At 41.8% G+C, this 17,633-nt stretch overlaps 2 protein-coding genes and 1 long non-coding RNA gene across 7 annotated transcripts; 2 read left to right on the top strand and 1 right to left on the bottom strand.

Annotated features, from left to right (window-relative positions):
* The first annotated feature begins 569 nt into the window (after window positions 1-569).
* LOC108075801 (trichohyalin) lies at window positions 570-2,397 on the top strand. Of its 2 annotated transcripts, none has more exons than XM_017168372.3 (2): window positions 570-676; window positions 736-2,397. In XM_017168372.3, the coding sequence occupies exon 2, from the start codon at window positions 757-759 to the stop codon at window positions 2,212-2,214; it is 1,458 nt and encodes a 485-aa protein (XP_017023861.1). In that variant the 5' UTR covers window positions 570-676; window positions 736-756; the 3' UTR covers window positions 2,215-2,397. The 2 variants fall into 2 exon arrangements, with proteins under 2 accessions (XP_017023861.1, XP_017023862.1); XM_017168373.3 differs by having other exon boundaries at window positions 582-670.
* Window positions 2,398-2,539: 142 nt separating this feature from the next.
* Window positions 2,540-3,254, bottom strand: LOC108075825 (uncharacterized). The gene is made up of 2 exons (XR_001770745.3): window positions 3,002-3,254; window positions 2,540-2,939 (listed from the first exon to the last, which is right to left on the bottom strand). It is a non-coding gene; the product is annotated as an uncharacterized lncRNA (long non-coding RNA).
* A 149-nt stretch (window positions 3,255-3,403) lies between these two features.
* nrv2 (nervana 2) lies at window positions 3,404-15,308 on the top strand. Of its 4 annotated transcripts, XM_070283499.1 has the most exons (9): window positions 3,404-3,597; window positions 4,290-4,552; window positions 4,885-5,083; window positions 5,990-6,550; window positions 13,266-13,406; window positions 13,468-13,587; window positions 13,792-14,084; window positions 14,143-14,311; window positions 14,372-15,308. In XM_070283499.1, the coding sequence occupies exons 4-9, from the start codon at window positions 6,406-6,408 to the stop codon at window positions 14,473-14,475; spliced, it is 972 nt and encodes a 323-aa protein (XP_070139600.1). In that variant the 5' UTR covers window positions 3,404-3,597; window positions 4,290-4,552; window positions 4,885-5,083; window positions 5,990-6,405; the 3' UTR covers window positions 14,476-15,308. The 4 variants fall into 4 exon arrangements, with proteins under 4 accessions (XP_070139600.1, XP_017024026.1, XP_017024025.1 ...); XM_017168537.3 differs by lacking the exon at window positions 4,885-5,083; XM_017168536.3 differs by lacking the exons at window positions 3,404-3,597; window positions 4,290-4,552 and having other exon boundaries at window positions 4,727-5,083.
* Window positions 15,309-17,633: the final 2,325 nt, after the last annotated feature.

The following is a 17,633-nucleotide window of genomic DNA, read 5'->3' as shown; positions in this document are numbered from 1 at the left end:
AAACGATATAATTTACATTATTCCATCATCTTGTGAACTAAATATCTCAGATTGTATAAATATGTATCAAAATGGGTCTTATTTACAGGGTTGTATAATTTAGATTCTTCCTGGAATTCGGTTTTCTGTAGAAGGGTTGATAAAATAGATGTTCTGTTTCTGATGGGTTATACAACTGAAAATAAAATCGAAAGACAAAATAATTTGTATTATTACAGTTAGTGTGCTTATTTAAAAACTTCGAAGACTACAAAAATAAGTATATAAATATGTATCAAATAAGGTTTTAGGTTATAGAAATAATATTAAATTTAAGTTGACCTCCGAATGCTAACCACACAAATTAAGAGTCATTACTTTCATTGGTGGTCTATATATTTTATATTGTTTTAGATATGTGTCATTAATTAAGCTAACGAACGATTAATTAATTCTTTTTTACCACCAAGTGTGCACCGTCGACATTCCTTAACTCCTCCACAAATATGACACTATTTGTTTCCATTAATGAGCCGACAGTCCTGTCATCCATACCGTAGATGCTTAGGTCATAAGAACTCAGCACATCTATATTCCATAGAGACTTTGATTTACCTCAAGGAACTTGTCTATGACAATGATTTGAATTCAAAGTAAACTTTAAGAGAAGCGGAAACGGAGAATTTAAAGTGTAAGTGTAAGTTTTTCCAGAGTCTAACGTCATAGAAAAAATAACAACACTAAATCTACTAAAAGACTTTCTCTCTTTGCCAAACTATGTCGAGGATGGAGGGCACCGTGTACGGAGCGTTTGATGATCCGGGCGTCTCGATCTTTGCCACCGACGCCCAGGAGCCGATCCCCAATATGCTGACATACATGAAACCCATGCCGCGCAAGTCCTGTGACCAGGACATGGACGCGTGTCCAATGATAAGGCAGGCCTCGGTGTCAGACCGCCCACTTTACCGCCAGGTCAAGGCACAGGTGGAGGAGGCGGCAGCCGAACGCCACAAGTCCATTCTTTCGCAGCAGCGACAGCGTCGGGAGCAAATAGATCACGACATCACCAAGGGCCTGGCAGATGAGCTGCACCGGCAACAAGTTGCGGCCAGCAGATGCCTCCAGATCCATCGCAACGTGCCCGAGATGCGGAATCTTGAGGTGGAGGTAGAGCGAGCCCAGACCGCGCTGATCACAAAGGAAATGATCCTAAACGTTGAGAGACAAACGGCAGAGGATAAGCAGAGAGAGCGGGCCGAGGCTCTGGCGGCACAGCGTGCTGTGGAGCAGGAGCGCCTGGAAGAATTGCAGCAACGCCTTCAGAAGAGGCGTGCCTACGGCAACGCCCTTATGTCGCAGATCTCGGAGTCGCGTTCCAACCGGCTGAGGGACCAGCGTACGGCCAATGAGGAAGGTCGCCGCGAGCTGCGGCAGTGCGAGGAGAAGGTGGCGCAGGAGCGCAACGAGGATGCGGTGAACAAGGCACGCCAACGCCAGATGCTTCTGGAGGCCCAGAGACAGTCGGAGGCCATGTTGAGGGCCACTCGGGAGGCCAATGCAACGTGGCAGAACCGCCAAGGGAAGGAAAGGGGCATCCTGGACAGCCTGGGACCCATGACAGACCACTTCGTCTCCGCAGCTCGAAAGCGGAAGCTGGACCAGATGAAGGCTCGAGAGACCACCGCCGCCCGCCTGGGCTTCGAGATAAGCCGGATCCAGCAGGACCAAGAGGCACGCGATCAGCTGATCATCAACCTCGGCATCGGCGAGTTTGAGGCCAGGGAGTACGAGTTGGGGATGGAGCGGGCCAGGAACAAGCTGCCTCGCAAGCGGGAGATCCGCGACCAGTTACTCGACCATCGCGAGGAGCAAAAGTTCTTCCGGGATAAGGCCGTGCAGGAGGCTCTTAACCGTCCGAAGGATCCGACATGCTTCGGCGAGCGACAGTATCGTACACAGGTGGAACAGCAGGAGAGCCATAAGCGGCTGGTCGGGCACTACTGCAGGGACATATGGATGAAGGAGTTGGAGGACAAGGAACGTAAGGCCCGCGATGCCGAGGACGAGCGCCGCATCATCCAGTCCATCTACGACCGCCAGGACCAGCAGGACGCGTTTGTGGCGTCCGAGCGGATGAAGCTGCTTGCCAGTCAGCCGGCCGATGTCCTTCGCGCGATCAAGCCCTCCTGCCTCACTGAGGCTGAGCTCAAGGCCTTCAACCTGAAGAAATGATCCCTTATACACTATTTACACAGAGACACTTGCACTTATGTTGCATTGAGGTGGCAGTGCAGCCAGCCAGCAGACTCCACCCCCGACCACTACAGATGTGTACATTCCTATTTTGTGATGAATGGTTTTCAAATTTTACGTTGCTCAAGCAATAATATAAAGCTCAACTTTATGCCAAGCTAACACATTCGACTCTTCATTGAACAATTAAAGCAATCAATCCCCATTTATATATATCTGAATTTATACCAAATATTAAGATTAATAATGCATTTTCCTGTATTATTTCCATTAGAAACCAAATCAAAAAGAATTTAAAAATACGTATTGTTGACAATTTAAATTTAATTTTGCTTAAAACTGGCACTACTACACGATTTTTGTACCAATAAAGTATGGATAAAATGCGGTTTTTTAACTTCCAAATTAAGTGCAGGGCAATTTTGTAAATTTTCACGCAAAACACGGAAAGCAAATCATAATGCTTGACTCCCTGTCACAGCAATAGTACTTCCTAGTTTTTCTAGTAATGGTTTACAAATTCTTCAGAGTACTTCCTAGTAGTCTCGTATTCATATGTTGTCAAAGTGTCGTCCTTTTTCATGGGAATAAATAATCCTACGATCAGTATGATTGATAAGATGACGATGATCAGGGTCAGAACCCCGATCACGGCATAGACGAGAATCGTGTGCATGCTTTTCATGGTTACAAATAGGCGCGACCTGCAAGATAGGGATAGGGATTAGGATTGGCCAGCTTTCTCGTTTAGGGCTTTGCAACTTACCAGGTCTTCAATATCGTGAAGAATTAGTAACTCTTTTTGTTTTACAGTACAATGCTTGACCGGTTAGCACAAGGTCAAAAGTATATTAATCGATGTGATGCGACTCTGATTGTAAAGTCAAAGCAGTCTTGTATTCCAAGCAAACGAAATTAAGCTTTGAGGGCCTGATATATAGAGAGATCTTCATAAAAAAACTCATACTTTAAACTACTAATTTCCCGTAAACTTAAATAAAAACCCCAACCCCACATATATAATTAAAACCAAAATCTAAGGGCACCAAAAGAAAATATCTTTAAGAAAATTCCGCAGAGAATGCCTTTTTATTTCTTATAATTAAGAACATATTTGTTTTGATTTTTACGTCATTCATTATTAAATTAAACTATCGATGATACGCGGCATTCAAAAATATTTCGTTCTGTAAAACTACTGTTTTCCTCATTAAACAGTGATTGTAAATGGAGATCAAAACAATTATTGTTATCTTTTTACTTATTATACTCGTGCTCCTGACAATTGACATATTCTTGGTTGTGTTCGTAATAATCTTGCGCAGATTCAAATTTTACGAGAAAGTGTACAAAGTTCCCCCGGTAAGATTTTATTCTTAAACAATAAAGAAATACTACATGTACTTAGGGTGAGATACAAATATATAATTTAATTCAGATACAAAAAAAAAAAAACGCAGTGCAGTATAGAAAAGAAAGTGGAGTGTAACTAAGAGTGAGATTAATAACGACTGTTCACCGATTTCATGTGCGAAATAATATTCTAAATGTCTTCAAAATTTGATAATTTTATAATTTAATAACACATAATTATAATTTTCTTAAATAACTGAAATTAAATCATTTAAAATTATAGTCTCAGTGCGCCTTATTGAAACTCCAAGGGTATACAAGCTTCGGTTTCCTGAAGCTGGCTTTCTTTTATGATATAAATCAAATTATATTTGAGTTGAAAGATGCGTTTTAGTAAAAATCAGAACAAATCGCTTATTGACTGCGATATTCGGCCACCATTGCCACCTTGTTCTGTTTTCTCTAAATAAAGCACGGTTTTTGGAACTGATTTCTTAGTTTTCCCTTTTTAAATTCACCACAAAATTATCGAAGAACACTCATATATTCACACCAACTTAAAAAAATTGAGTATCTTCACTTTCTAGATCCCAACATTTAAGTCATTTCTTTTTGTTCCGACAAGTATGCGTCTCCTTTTGTGTATTGTATACTAAAATCATATATCTGGCTGTTAATAATACTTTTTATTTTTACCAAAGGATCCAGTTATTCTTCCTGTTAATGTCAACCTGATGTCCCTCCAATAAAAGACATATCCATGGCAGCCAATACGATCCTCATAGCTGTAGGCGTATCCGTCATATTAAGCCTCGTTGCTATGTGTGTGATGTTACTTGTCTTCATCTTCGATAGTCCGTACTCTAAAGCCACCAGGACGACCTTGGCTACCACAACTGTTGAGGTGCAGATGCACGAACCGCCGGAACTTGCACCTGCTGAGGAAGTGGCGGCACCATAATCAGTGAGTATTCGTTATAGTCATTATAAGAAGACAGTCGCGTGGGTGTTTTTGGGAACTTGAACGTAAAGTTGGCTTACGCTTCTTTACTATCGCTACAATATCGCTCTCGTTTTCGGGAATCAAGCAGGCGTCGACCGAGTGTTCGAACGCATTCAAACACCGAGTTTCATTGCTTCAAAACAACGTCACAATGGACAAAAATCGACTAGCAGTAATTCTATTGTGTGTGATTGTAATTCTGTTTTGCTTGCTCATGATTATATTCTTCGTGTTCTTAGACGGAGATAGATTTAATCCCAATATAACGAAATAGCACTAAATAATTTATTTAGACAAAAAAGCAAAAATTAACACATTTTAAGCAACGATAATGGAGAAAACGACGGTAATTACAATCGGCCTGGTTGTCACGGTGTTTCTGTTCCTGATGCTGCTGATACTTCTCGCTATGATATTGTTCCGCGGAGAGACCGCCGACAGTTACAAGTTACGGGGTGGTAACTAGCCACAATTCAAGTTCCGATTATTCAGGTGAATGTGATTGATAATCTATCTTCCTCTGCCTTGCCTTTACCTTCACAGATCTGCTCAAAGTTGGAAAATAAGACTCTCTGAACTTGAAAATCGGAAAATCTGGGCACACTCAAACACGAAACCCTCAGATCGCCCGATCTGGCACTTTTTGTCGCGGGTGCACTGCAAGTCTGTTTTCAGTTTTTTTTTCCGTGTTTCCAGTTTTTTTTCTCAGTGTAAAGTCAACGTTTTATTCTCCCAGTGTACAGTTCAATGTGTACTCCACAGCGGCGCCCTCTGGCGCCAGTACCGCGAACACGAAGCTTATCCCGTACGCAAACCACGCTTTCAGCTTGCCAGCGCCACCTCGTGTAACGTACCTCCCGTAACGTAACTAGTTTTGCGACATAACGTAACAGCAGTTTGAATTCCAAACGTAACGAAACGGTCGCTGCATAACGTAACGGTCGCTGGCTAATTACCATGTTCGAAGCTCTCGGTTACTTTCCCCCTTAAATGCGTGGTAATTAAAGCTCTGTCGCTCTGTCGGTTCTTAGAACCGAATCCCCAACGTGTGGGCAGCAGCAGCCGCGACTCGCGACCCGAACGGAGGCCGAGTGATGTCGTTCCATGACCACAAGTGGTCACAGTGCCAGAGGAAGCCGTATTTCATCCAGCAATTAGTGCAATGATCACCGCTAATTCCACCGGCAGCTGCTGCTGGGATTTGCCACGGCGTCGAGCGCGAAACCCACCGACGATCTTAACGTCCAATTAAGCGGGAATTGTGTCACGCGCCACGACCTGCGTCTTCCACGGCTGCCACCGGAGATGCCGATGGCGATGCCGCCGCCGCCACCGTCCCGCACATTTCCGCAACCGAAACGACACAGAACTGACACTAATCAAAGCCCGACTTTCCAGCATTTCATTTCAGCATATCACCCCCGGACTGGCGATGGCTCGGCTTCTTCACAAACTCAGATTCAGATCAGTGTCGCGCGGCGCACAGCGGTGTCAACTTGTCGTGCAGCAGAGTGCGAGTATCACTATTCCCATTACCCATTTAAGTACCCGAGCAGACCACACCGGACCGAAGCCAACGCCAGCACACATCCCGACACAAAGGACAGCACACAGAGCCCACGGAGAGCGCCGAACACGGCATACGGAAATTAATAAATCGATCATCAGCTCATTTTGAGAGGAACAAACGTTCCGGCGATCTCTTAAGCAATCGCCACCCCAAGCCTACCTCCACATCCACATCCGGAGCCCGAAGCCGCACCGCCGCTGAGCTGAGGAAGAGACGGCCAGTCAAGCTAGCCAAGAGCGGAAGAATGCCGACCATCACCGAGGACTGCATCGATGGCTTCCAACAGTACTATGCCCGGCCGCCGGAGAGGCCCAAGAAGAAGTCCCTAAAGCAGATGATCTACGATTCCGAGGACAACTCCTACTTTGGTCGCTCCATGGAGAGCTGGGGTGAGTCTTGGGGTTACGTAAACGTAGCATCGAGGCGTAGTGCCAGCCAGCTTCGCGGTCTTAATAAAAGTCCGACCTTAATCAGCGACAGTCTCTTTGTCGTCGCATTAGCGCTAGCGGCAAATGCAGATTACTGTGGATGTGGGTGGATTTATGTATTCCACTTACCGGCCTCCCGCCGAGACCTCCTCTGTCCTCCGACCGCCGTCCGAGTCGAGAGTCCGAATCCGAAGCCGTGTCCATTTTATTGCCCGCCCAATGGCGATTCCGTTTCGCTGGTCCCGCGGCGCGACTAGATCTGTGTTTGGGGCACTTGTCCCACAATATCGGTCAATTACGCCATTATGCAATCAGATTGCGGTGAACCCGCGAGCGTGTTCTCCAGAACCATCTCCAGTTCCGAGGGAAGGTCGTTGCCAGGGCCCGCAGAATGGCCCTCGTGGTTGCGTAACTTCCCTCTTGGCCAGGATTTATTCCGTAACTTGAATACGTCATTTGGAGTATCATTAAATTGGTCCCTCATGATCCTTATCCTTCTTAGAACTTTTGACCTTAGTTTTTGGGATTATATTAGGTATTATTAGGTAATATTAAAATGAATGTTATAAAACTGATTTTCCACACCTTAAGCTATGTATGTATGTATGCATGTACATATATAGACATGTATATACTTATTCTGATTCACCTGGAAACAAACCCGGAATGACAATTCTGAAGAATCTGTTTCGACATCTTGCTTAAAATATGTGATTTGTGAGCAAATATTATCGATCGCTATTCCAGCCCAGAGACTGCATTTCTAATGCTTAGTTCTAAGTAACACAGTTTTATTGAAATTTTAATAACGAAACTAGAGGGCATACTTAATCGATTAATACTTGTATTTATACCTAAAAAAGGATAAAATATTTATAAAGCAAATGCTATTTTCGATGTTTTTCCCACCTCTATTCAAAGGACATATTTTCCCTTTTTGTTTAACATATATATTTGCTTTTGTGGAGATAATCATTTTAATTTTTAAAATAGTTTAAAGTACATTACATTAAATAAAACTGTTACGTTGCCCTCTGGTGTATCCTGCGTGCACAGTCCCTTAAATATATAACTTCAACGGCTCAGTTTAGCCAGCGGAAGAGCGAGCTCTCCAAGAAAACCCACCCCTTGTGCGTGCGAGTACAGCAACTCCGTGTGGCCCACTTTCCGAATATCCTTTGGCCGCGTTCGAAACCAGTTCCTGGCCCAGTTTGCTGTTTGAGCACCAGATTTAACACCAAACTCCGGTTTGACATGTATTAGTTAAATGCTAATTGCCTTGCCTAAAAGAGATTGTATAGATTGAGTAGTGTATTAATTACTAACTTCCTGGGCTTGAAAATTATTCATTAATTGAAATTAAGAACTCTGACTGAAAGTCAGAACTGAACTGAAATAAGAAGGAATATTTTCTTTATGAATTTTATGAACATACTTTATATTTTTAAAAAATATTTGGTTTTTTTTTGTTTAATACATAAAAAAATGTATTCCTAAGATCTGAGCTCAATTGGCATTTTGTCAAAAAAAAATCCATAGAAAAAAGGACTTCGACTTTATGACATCATTTTATCTTATACTTTATGCAGGAACATGCCAGACTTTAAACATTTAATTTAAAGGGAAATTAAGCGTTGACAAAAATATGTCAATGTGGATGCTTATTTAATATTTTAATATAACACTAAACCCCTGGATGTTTTCAATGGAAAAATCTATATCAAATGGCCTTAGCTTTTGTGACATCATTTCATCTCATATTTTTAGCAGCATACCTCTATTTAAAGGGAACTTCAAGCAATGCTATCGAGACATTCTAATTAAATACTTGCCTCGTTTTTGTGCCACATTTAAATCATCATAAAAATAAGAAAATATAAGACGATAAGAAAAACCGAGAAAACAAGAACCGCCAGAAGAGAACTTAATGTCAAATGGCCTCGGCTTTTATCGTTTTAAATTGTATATTAGTAGCGACCTATAATCTTATAAATATTTGCAATATTCTTCTCCCAGACTTGAGGTCAAGTTAACTTGCATTTTCTTATCAATTTATTTAATAGAAACAAATCGCGTTTTTAAGAGTATTTTGTAAGGAAACATTAGTTAAACCCTCCTATTTCGCTTATAATAAAACCCATATTTATAGCTTACTAAGACGAGGTTTAACTTTGAGAGAAACCACTTCAGCCGATGGCAATCTCAATAGCCACATCCTGCGCTACCCTGGCGAATTCGTAATTTGCAATTCGCGATTCCCCCTGCCTTTCACCCTTCATCCCGATGGCCACAAAACCTAAATGAGCTGCAGTGGCACATGCACTGGCACCGCCCAATTAAAACGAGTGCAACGTAGGAGCAGCTTTTCCACGGCAATTACAACGCTTCCGAATCTCGGTCCGCAACGCAACCCAACCCAATCCAACCCAACCCAAATCCCAGACCCAGACCCAGATGCAACTCAACTCAGAACAACCCTAGGTCCCAGAATTCCCATTCGATTCGATACGAGGCGAGGCGAGGCGATTCCACTCAACTGGGAAATGCCGCCAAAAGCGTTCACATTGCACTCAAAACAAAACTCGGCTCGAGAGAGCCAGAGACAGAGACAAAGCCAGAGATAGAGCCAGAGAACAACTTGGCTGTTACACTATAAAAAACAATAAAAGAAAATTGTGCAATTTTTGCTTTTGTAATTTCGATTTTTTTTTTCTTAAGATAAGTAAATTCTAATAACAAGGTAAACTAATACTATTCAAAACTATCTTAAGTTAAGATTTTTGTTCCTAATATGAAATTACTCTATAACCTATAATTCCCAACTACTTCTGACTTGTTTGAATGCAAAAGAGACTTAACATATTTGGGATGAAGAGTTCTCTACGTGCAGGTTTTTGGTTTTCTAATTAAGTTCTACTGAGGATCAAAATAGTATCTTAATATCTATATGTATTATTACTATAGATATAGATACTTCAAGGCTTTAGATATACATATATATTTGTTTATTAAAAAAACAATGGCAACTAATTCTAGAACTAATACAAATTGTAAAAATTATATCATTTAAATTTCCTGCAAAATGTACATAAAACTTTACTTTCGTGACCATGTAATCACTTTATTATGAGTAAAAATCGTACATTTTGACAATACTTTCTGTCAGTGTATGTATCTGACTCAAGCCAGGTCCGTTGCTTGGCTCAGCGGCGGCTGCTATGTGGACGGAGTTCAGTTTCGGGGTTCAGTCTGAAATTTGTTTTGAGCGACGACCAAACGTGCTGCGGAGAACAACTCGTGGCGTGGTCCTGACGCGTTTCGCTACCAAACAATAACTTAACTAGTTTGTGGTCCGTCGAGTGCGGAGGTTTCATTATTTTTCCACAAAGCTTACGGCTCCTTCGATTGGGGGAAATGCACCAATAGATCCGCGAAGAGACTCTCCCGATTTCGACACACCCGCAAACCACGCACACAATTTTAAATATCAGTTGTGAATTGAAGAATCTTAAAGAACGCTCCGCAGTTTCTTCAAAAAGGTGTGGTTGTTTGTATGTTGTGGCCAAGCGCTAAGAGCGCCAGCTAAGAGATACAGATACAACTCACTCACACCGCTGCGGGAGTGCGTGTGTGTTTGTGTGTGTGTGTGTGCGGAAAGAGCGGTCACTCTTGCCGTTTGTTTTTGTAGTTGCTGTTGTTGTTCCCGCTGCGGTGGCTTTCGGGTCGAGAAATAAGTGGCTAAAATAAGTGTTTAAAAGAAATAGGGCGCCCAGTGCCGGGTCAAAGCCAATGCGCCAGTGAAATCCGGAAAAACGCGGAAGTACTCAGCAACAGGCGCCTTCCTTGCCAGCCAGCCTACCAGTTGCAGGTGGCCCCTCCATTGTCTGCTGCTGCCGCTGCCCCTCCAAGTGGGAAGAGGGAGCCCAAAAAAGGCGCCAACTGCCCAGCAGGACCAGAGGGTTGCAAGGGCAAGGCGGCGGTCTCTCGAGAGAGTTGTACTGAGAGAAATTCAGAGAGGAATCCTGAGCGAAATCCAGGGAGAAATTCGGGGAGAGTCGGCAGCAGGACGAGTGAAAACACAATATTTGTGTACATCTGTACAACTCGGTGGCAGTGCAAAAAAAAACCTAAGAAAAACAGTGAAGCGAAATTAAAGAAAATAACAAGTGAACAAGTGAAGACCGCCAAAAAATTTCAGTTCAGCTGCAATATTTAATAGGGATTTTAGTTGGTGCATTTCTCCTAGAGAATAATTAAGGGACTCCTGAAATAGATCATTTCCTATACAAATCGAAACACTTCACTCCTTTTGTGTGAATTTAAATAAGTTTAGAAATCTATATTGATTTTCATATAATTACTGCTTAATTGTTTTCAATTTCATTACCATTATAAGTTTAGTTTCCAATTAAAGGTCTCAATTAAATATTTAAGTAATTACAAGTGCCCTTACTTGGCCTTTTGAATGTAAAAATAATAAGAAATTAAAAATCATTCAATAAGTAATAATTTTAAGACCGATTTATGGCTTAAGATTAATCAAAGGATATAGATTTCTATCGAAAATAAATCGATTAAAGGAGTCCCAAATATTAGGGAAATTTTTGTTATCGAAACCGTGTTATATTCCATCTGAACTGTACGCACAGGCCTTTAAATCCAAAGAACAAAACCCACCGCTGAAACATGTCCAAGCCCGTGCCAATGAGCACGTCCTTTACGGACGAGGATCTGCACAACCTGCGCAAGCCCACACCGTTCCATTTAGGCCGCTTCTTATATAACGCCGAGGAGGGCACGGTTATGGGCCGCGATCGCTCGTCTTGGGGTAAGTTTATGGCACTCTAAATTCCCTCATTTTTGTAGTTTTGTTTTGGCACATGCATACCTGCTGTAAATCAAGCCCTTACTGGGTTTTTAGCTGCTATACTTCGGTGTCACGCTGTTACCTGTTTGAGTCTAGCCGAGAATTATTATACCCTTGCAGGGTATTATAATTTCAGTCAGAAGTTTGCAACGCAGTGAAGGAGACGTTTCCGACCCTATAAAGTATATATATTCTTGATCAGCATCAACAGCCGAGTCGATCTAGCCATGTCCGTCTGTCCGTCTGTCCGTCTGTCCATCTGTCCGTCTGTCCGTCTGTCCGTCTGTCCGTCTGTCCGTCTGTCCGTCTGTCCGTCTGTCTGTTTCTACGCAAAATAGTCCCTCAGTTTTAAAGCTATCTGAATGAAACTTTGCATATAGTCTTCTATATGCTCTCACTGCTATATATGTCGGAACGGGCCGGATCGGACGACTATATCATATAGCTGCCATACAAATGTTCGATAAATTTTTAGAAAAAAAATTATAACTTAGCTGTTTTTCAACATATGTGCACTATTTTTTACATATGACCATTTTATATTATTTTTGAATTTTGGTAAAAATTTTATGAAAATCGGACGACTATATCATATAGCTGCCATAGGAACGATCAGGAAATTAATAGAAAAAAAATTATAACTTCGTTGTTTTTCAAACTATTTTTATCTACTCTGAGATATAAGCTTATTTTATAAGTTCAGAATTTTTGTATAAATTTTATGAAAATCGGACAACTATATCATATAGCTGCCATATAAACCGATCGGTAGGTATAGGGAAAATGTAAAACTGGGAATGTAAAACTGTAACTGTCAAACTCTCAACATAATAAGTATAGGTAAAATGCAATAAAATAATATCTGCAAGGGTATACAAACTTCGGCGTGCCGAAGTTAGCTTCCTTTCTTGTTTTTAATAGCACTTCGCTGCGAACGTGCCGCCCACTGAAGTGCCGAGTGTTGCACTCGGCCGCAAAAAAGGGAGTAAAAAATTAACAACAGTTTGGAAAATGGGCACAAGTTGGGGTGGGGCGAGGAAGAGATGCTGCATTTGTTTTTGCCTTCAATTACCGCCAGTTAAGCAGCCCACTGCACCGTTTATCATCAATTGGACGTTGCTAAGGTTTTTCAGTGCACGCCAATATTGGCATTCAAAAGTTTTTCTTGGCATGCCCAAGGCCCTGTCTAAATATAGTCGGCATATAGTCGGGTGTGCAATGCAATTATGCTGCAGAGGGGGGAAAAGCGAAGGCAAAATGGAAATATACACACATGTACAGGCCATGGGCTTTGTTTCTCGGCTCTGCAGAGCTTGGGCTTGATTCCGATTCTCCCCATGGAAATATTGGTGCCACTCTCACTTCCCAACTCTTCCGGTCGGGTTGAGGTTATGTCGCATATCTGTGAATATCGTCGAGAGCGATCACCAGTAGCAGCCTCACTCTTGAGTGCATAACACTCATTAGGCGCCGTTCTCTTGGGCCACGTCTAAGAGCGCTGCATGCCTAGAGCTGGCGATGATTCAGTGGAGAGACACGAAGCGGCGTCATCTTGCCAGCCACTCCGAACTTGAGAAGCGGACCAGCTTTGGCTTGGGGTGGGTTCCCATTTGTTTATATAGCCCACTGGAACTGCCGGCTGTCGTCAATTATCGGGTTAACCCATGGTTGACCGCTGGGTCCGCCGTCAAGTGATTAATTCAATCAAACCCATTGAATTGGCTGGCGATCGCGCCGCGGGAATCGCTGTAATCGCAATAATTCAATGAAGCTCATCCTGTTCTGCCCTCCTTCTTTTCCCGGATACAGCCAAAATCGGAATCTTCTATGTGGCCTTCTACGGAGTACTCGCCGCCCTGGTGGCCATCTGCATGTGGGCCTTCTTCCAGACCCTCGATCCTCGCATACCCAAATGGACACTAGACCGCTCCCTGATCGGCACCAATCCAGGTGAGTTCAATGATTTCACGGCCTCCAAATTGCGTCGCTAACCGAATCTTTATGGTCACAGGTTTGGGTTTTCGCCCCTTGCCGCCGGTAGACAACGTCGAGAGCACCTTGATCTGGTACAAAGGCACCCAACACGAGAACTACAAGCACTGGACAGACTCCCTCGATGATTTCCTTGCGGGTAAGAGCTTACTGAGTCATTATTTTAGCAAAGCAATATTATGGGTTGTAAACAAAATGTTATGCATGACGAATTATCTATCGTTATCTTGGGACCTAGGATCGCTTTTGTGGTTTTTAATGACAGGTTACCAAGTTTTATTTAGGTTTAATTGGAAAACAAGTAATTTATCTACAAATTCTAATTAAATGTTTACCTTTTCAGTGTACAAGGTACCCGGCCTTACGCCCGGTCGTGGCCAGAACATCTACAACTGCGACTACAACCAGCCGCCACCAAAGGGCCAGGTGTGCGATGTGGACATCAAGTCGTGGTCGCCGTGCACCAAGGAGAACAACTACAGCTACCACAAGAGTGCCCCATGCATCTTCCTGAAGCTCAACAAGATCTATGGCTGGATACCGGAATACTACAACGATTCCCGCGACCTGCCCGAGTCCATGCCCGCGAGCCTGAAGAACTACATTGGAGAAATGGAGAAAACACAGCCCCACAAGGTTAGTTCAGAGTCAGAAGATCCTTCGATCCTTTCGCTAACACCCTGATCTTTTCCAGCTGAACACAATCTGGGTGTCGTGCGAGGGCGAGAACCCAGCTGACCAGGAAAACATTGGTGCTGTCAATTATCTGCCGGTCAGGGGCTTCCCCGGCTACTTCTATCCCTACCAGAATTCAGAGGGCTACCTGAGTCCCCTGGTGGCCGTTCACTTCCAGCGTCCGAAACGTGAGTAGTCTGTGAAAATGGCTTACAATCGATCTAACCGCATGCCCTCTTTCCATCCAGGCGGCATCATCATCAACGTGGAGTGCAAGGCTTGGGCTCGCAACATTATCCACGATCGCAAGGAGAGAATTGGATCCGTTCACTATGAGCTCCTGATCGATTAATCGTTTTAAATGTTAACCCATTACATTATGTTTTAACAAAAGGTGTGTTCGATGAGCAACAATCATGGACACAGTGGAGTGGAGTGGAGAACGCTAAAGGCGGTGACAGACAATCCTAACAGAGGCACCCCATTTAGATGTTTTTATGGTTGCTTTTAAATGTTCAAAATACCCGTTTTCAAAATTTCTAGTTTTGTGAGATACTTTCCCATACATTACCACATTTACAAGAATTATTCCGCCTAGCTAGAATATATGCCGCCTAAGATATACAAATTTTGAACTTTGAGCAATTTTATGCACTCTTCACATTAGTTTATAACGAAAAGACACCAAGGAAACAATTTAAAGGGATCGATCGTAGTAGCCAGACGTGAATCTCATTTAGCGCTGACCCAAAACAAATGCAACAAATTTATAACAATCAATCCAAACTGCCATTTCCGATAGATCAACAAAAACGAATCATTAGATAATACAATTTATATCGAAATTTTACGGATTACATTTTTGAGTCTGCTATACATTTAACCAGAACAGACCAATTTTGTCAAACAAAAATAACCACTTTTACTAATTACATATAGATTCAGAATATTTATACATTTCTTAGTCAAAAGTGAAAGCTCTCAACATCACACTTTGTCAACAACAAAATATTAAAAATTGGCTACGGAAACGCTGAGCTGCGGTTAATTTGTAAGTTACAAATATTTAAGACGTGCGAAGAGAAAGATGTAAAAATTACTTGAATTGAAACTGCTAAGAGACATGATATATATCGCTTTCAAATCTTTTTCAATAAAAATAAAATGTAAGTAGTGAGAAATCCATTCCTATGCAGTATTTAACTCGTAAATTAGGGGGCTCTGCTCGAGATATTTTGGTGGTAGCCAGGGGTCTGGTAGCAACCTTATTCAGTGCCGGCATATGGCATACTTTTGTCTCTACGTGAACGCAATTATTGCCCTGATGTGATAAGATAGCCAACATTGAGGGGACACGAGAACGGACCGATGATAAAGGCGTATCTCTGAAATCTCTGCCGTCACACCTGGAACTGGTCAGCCGCCTTCGAAAGCCAACTGATAAATAAACTTAAAGCCAGATTGATTCGCTTTCCAACCAACCTATTCAATAATCATAATTATTTTATTTGTTCGTAGCTGGTACATTTATTTAGTGCTTATCGAGCCAAGGAATAAGTCGGCGAATTGCGTCATTGGAAATCATTGACCAAACTCGGCTGTTTGCATTTTGATATATGGGCTATTTTTAAATATTTTTCTCAAGCGAAGCAATCAGGAGGATACAAATTTATTTGTGATGTGCACGTTCCGCGTTGTAGATGTTTCCCGTAATTAATTTTTAACAAATTGGGCTTGCTTTTAATATTTATTATAACAAATTTTACATAACAGAGCGACCGATATATATTCTGGTTGAAATCATTAAGATTATTTTTTATTATTTATTATTTTCGTCGTAATACCTATTAGTGTAAAACCCTTATATCCACTCTATCTTCAGCTGACATAGATCTTTAAAATATTATCGTAAAAGTATTCTATCGGATGAAATTACTATGACGGCAATAGATCAGAGTAATCCCATTGAACTGTATTATTCTGGTCAGTTTAGTGCACAAATGACAACAATGTCTACCCGCTAATTTAAAGCTAATTAGCTGAATGAAAGATATACACTGTCCCATGCCATCGGATGACGGAGAACGAAGCTAGATGGAAAAATCAAAACGCATCTCAAATGAGGAAGCTCTCTGAGATTGAAAGATCGACACGGTCACGCATATAGAAATTTGCTGGAAAATCGGTTCAGACCAGATAAACTGGTTCCCAGAAGATACATATTTGTAGGGAATCAGGAGAGAACACACTCTTCTGGTCTGTCATGTATAATTACATTTGCTAATTTAGAGTTCAAATTTAAAGTAAGTAACAAGGCAGGTTCTTTCATAGGAAGCTAGAGAGCTGAGAAGGTGAGTTGTTGTCTTTGGAATGCATAAGTTTTTATATATTTACTTAAACTTAAATTATTTAGTTGTAGTTGGAATATTATTTTTTTTAGGTTGCACTCCATAAAGTTTAGAACTTATCTTTTTTCTTTTGATAAAACCCAACTAGTCAAAATCAGATAACTAAATTGTATCTGAAAGATAATTACCTTAACTTACCCATAAACTCCTCCCGTCTGAGAACCCAATAAACTCAGCTGGAGCAATTGCGACTTACAATTGAGATGTCGGCATAATGTACTTTGGCGTTGTCAAGTGTAATTTAATCAACTTATGATTGTTACAACAGTGAAGCGCAGAGATACACAAACATAAAGCCGTATCCATTTATTTGTGCATCCATTTATCCGTAATCAGCAGCATCAGTCCAAGAATATGGAAAATTGGCAATGGCAACCCATTTCAATGGAGTTGGGGGCTCCCAAAGTGGTGGGGGTCATACAGGAGGAAATGCTCGTTCATGGGAATTAATCAACTCAAATGTGCTTGACACTTGGCAACGTTCCTTACACTGAAAAAGGAAACCAAGATGCTGAGAAACATTAGGTTTATCTTTGATGTTAACATTTAATTGTCAAGACCGCTGATAAAACTCCAAGTAACCAAAAAACTTTTATGAAATTTAAATGAATATAAAATATGACTAATATTGATTACCAAGTAAATGCACAGTAATATTTGACTTATTTCCAAATATATGCTCAACAATCGAAAAATCTTTCTTTGAGTGCAGAAGTGGGAGCAACAACTTTTCCCCGTTTTCCGCGTGGAAATTTTCAAAACGGAGAGCAGCCGAAAAAAAAAATGATCCAACTGTTTGAGTGAGCATAGGAAGAATACAACAAAGCGAGAGAAAAATAAAGCATAATGAGAGAGCGTAACATGCGAGCAGTGCGGAGTGGGCTGGAGTGGGGTGGAGTGGAGCCAACGTACTCAACTCTCGGCGCATGTTAGTGTGATGGACACGGAGGGCGGCCAGGCGGGAGAGCGCGGATTAGTGTGCGTGCGATTTTCCTTGTGCTTTCGTTGTAATATTAACATATATACATACGAGCCAGGGGCGCATCCATGCGCTGGCTCGTTAAGGGGGCAGAATACCATTAGACATCTAAGAACTCTGGGC

Source organism: Drosophila kikkawai, chromosome 2L (assembly GCF_030179895.1).
Source record: "Drosophila kikkawai strain 14028-0561.14 chromosome 2L, DkikHiC1v2, whole genome shotgun sequence".
NCBI classification, from domain to species: Eukaryota; Metazoa; Arthropoda; class Insecta; order Diptera; family Drosophilidae; genus Drosophila; species Drosophila kikkawai.
This window is presented reverse-complemented; position numbering and strand designations above follow the sequence as displayed.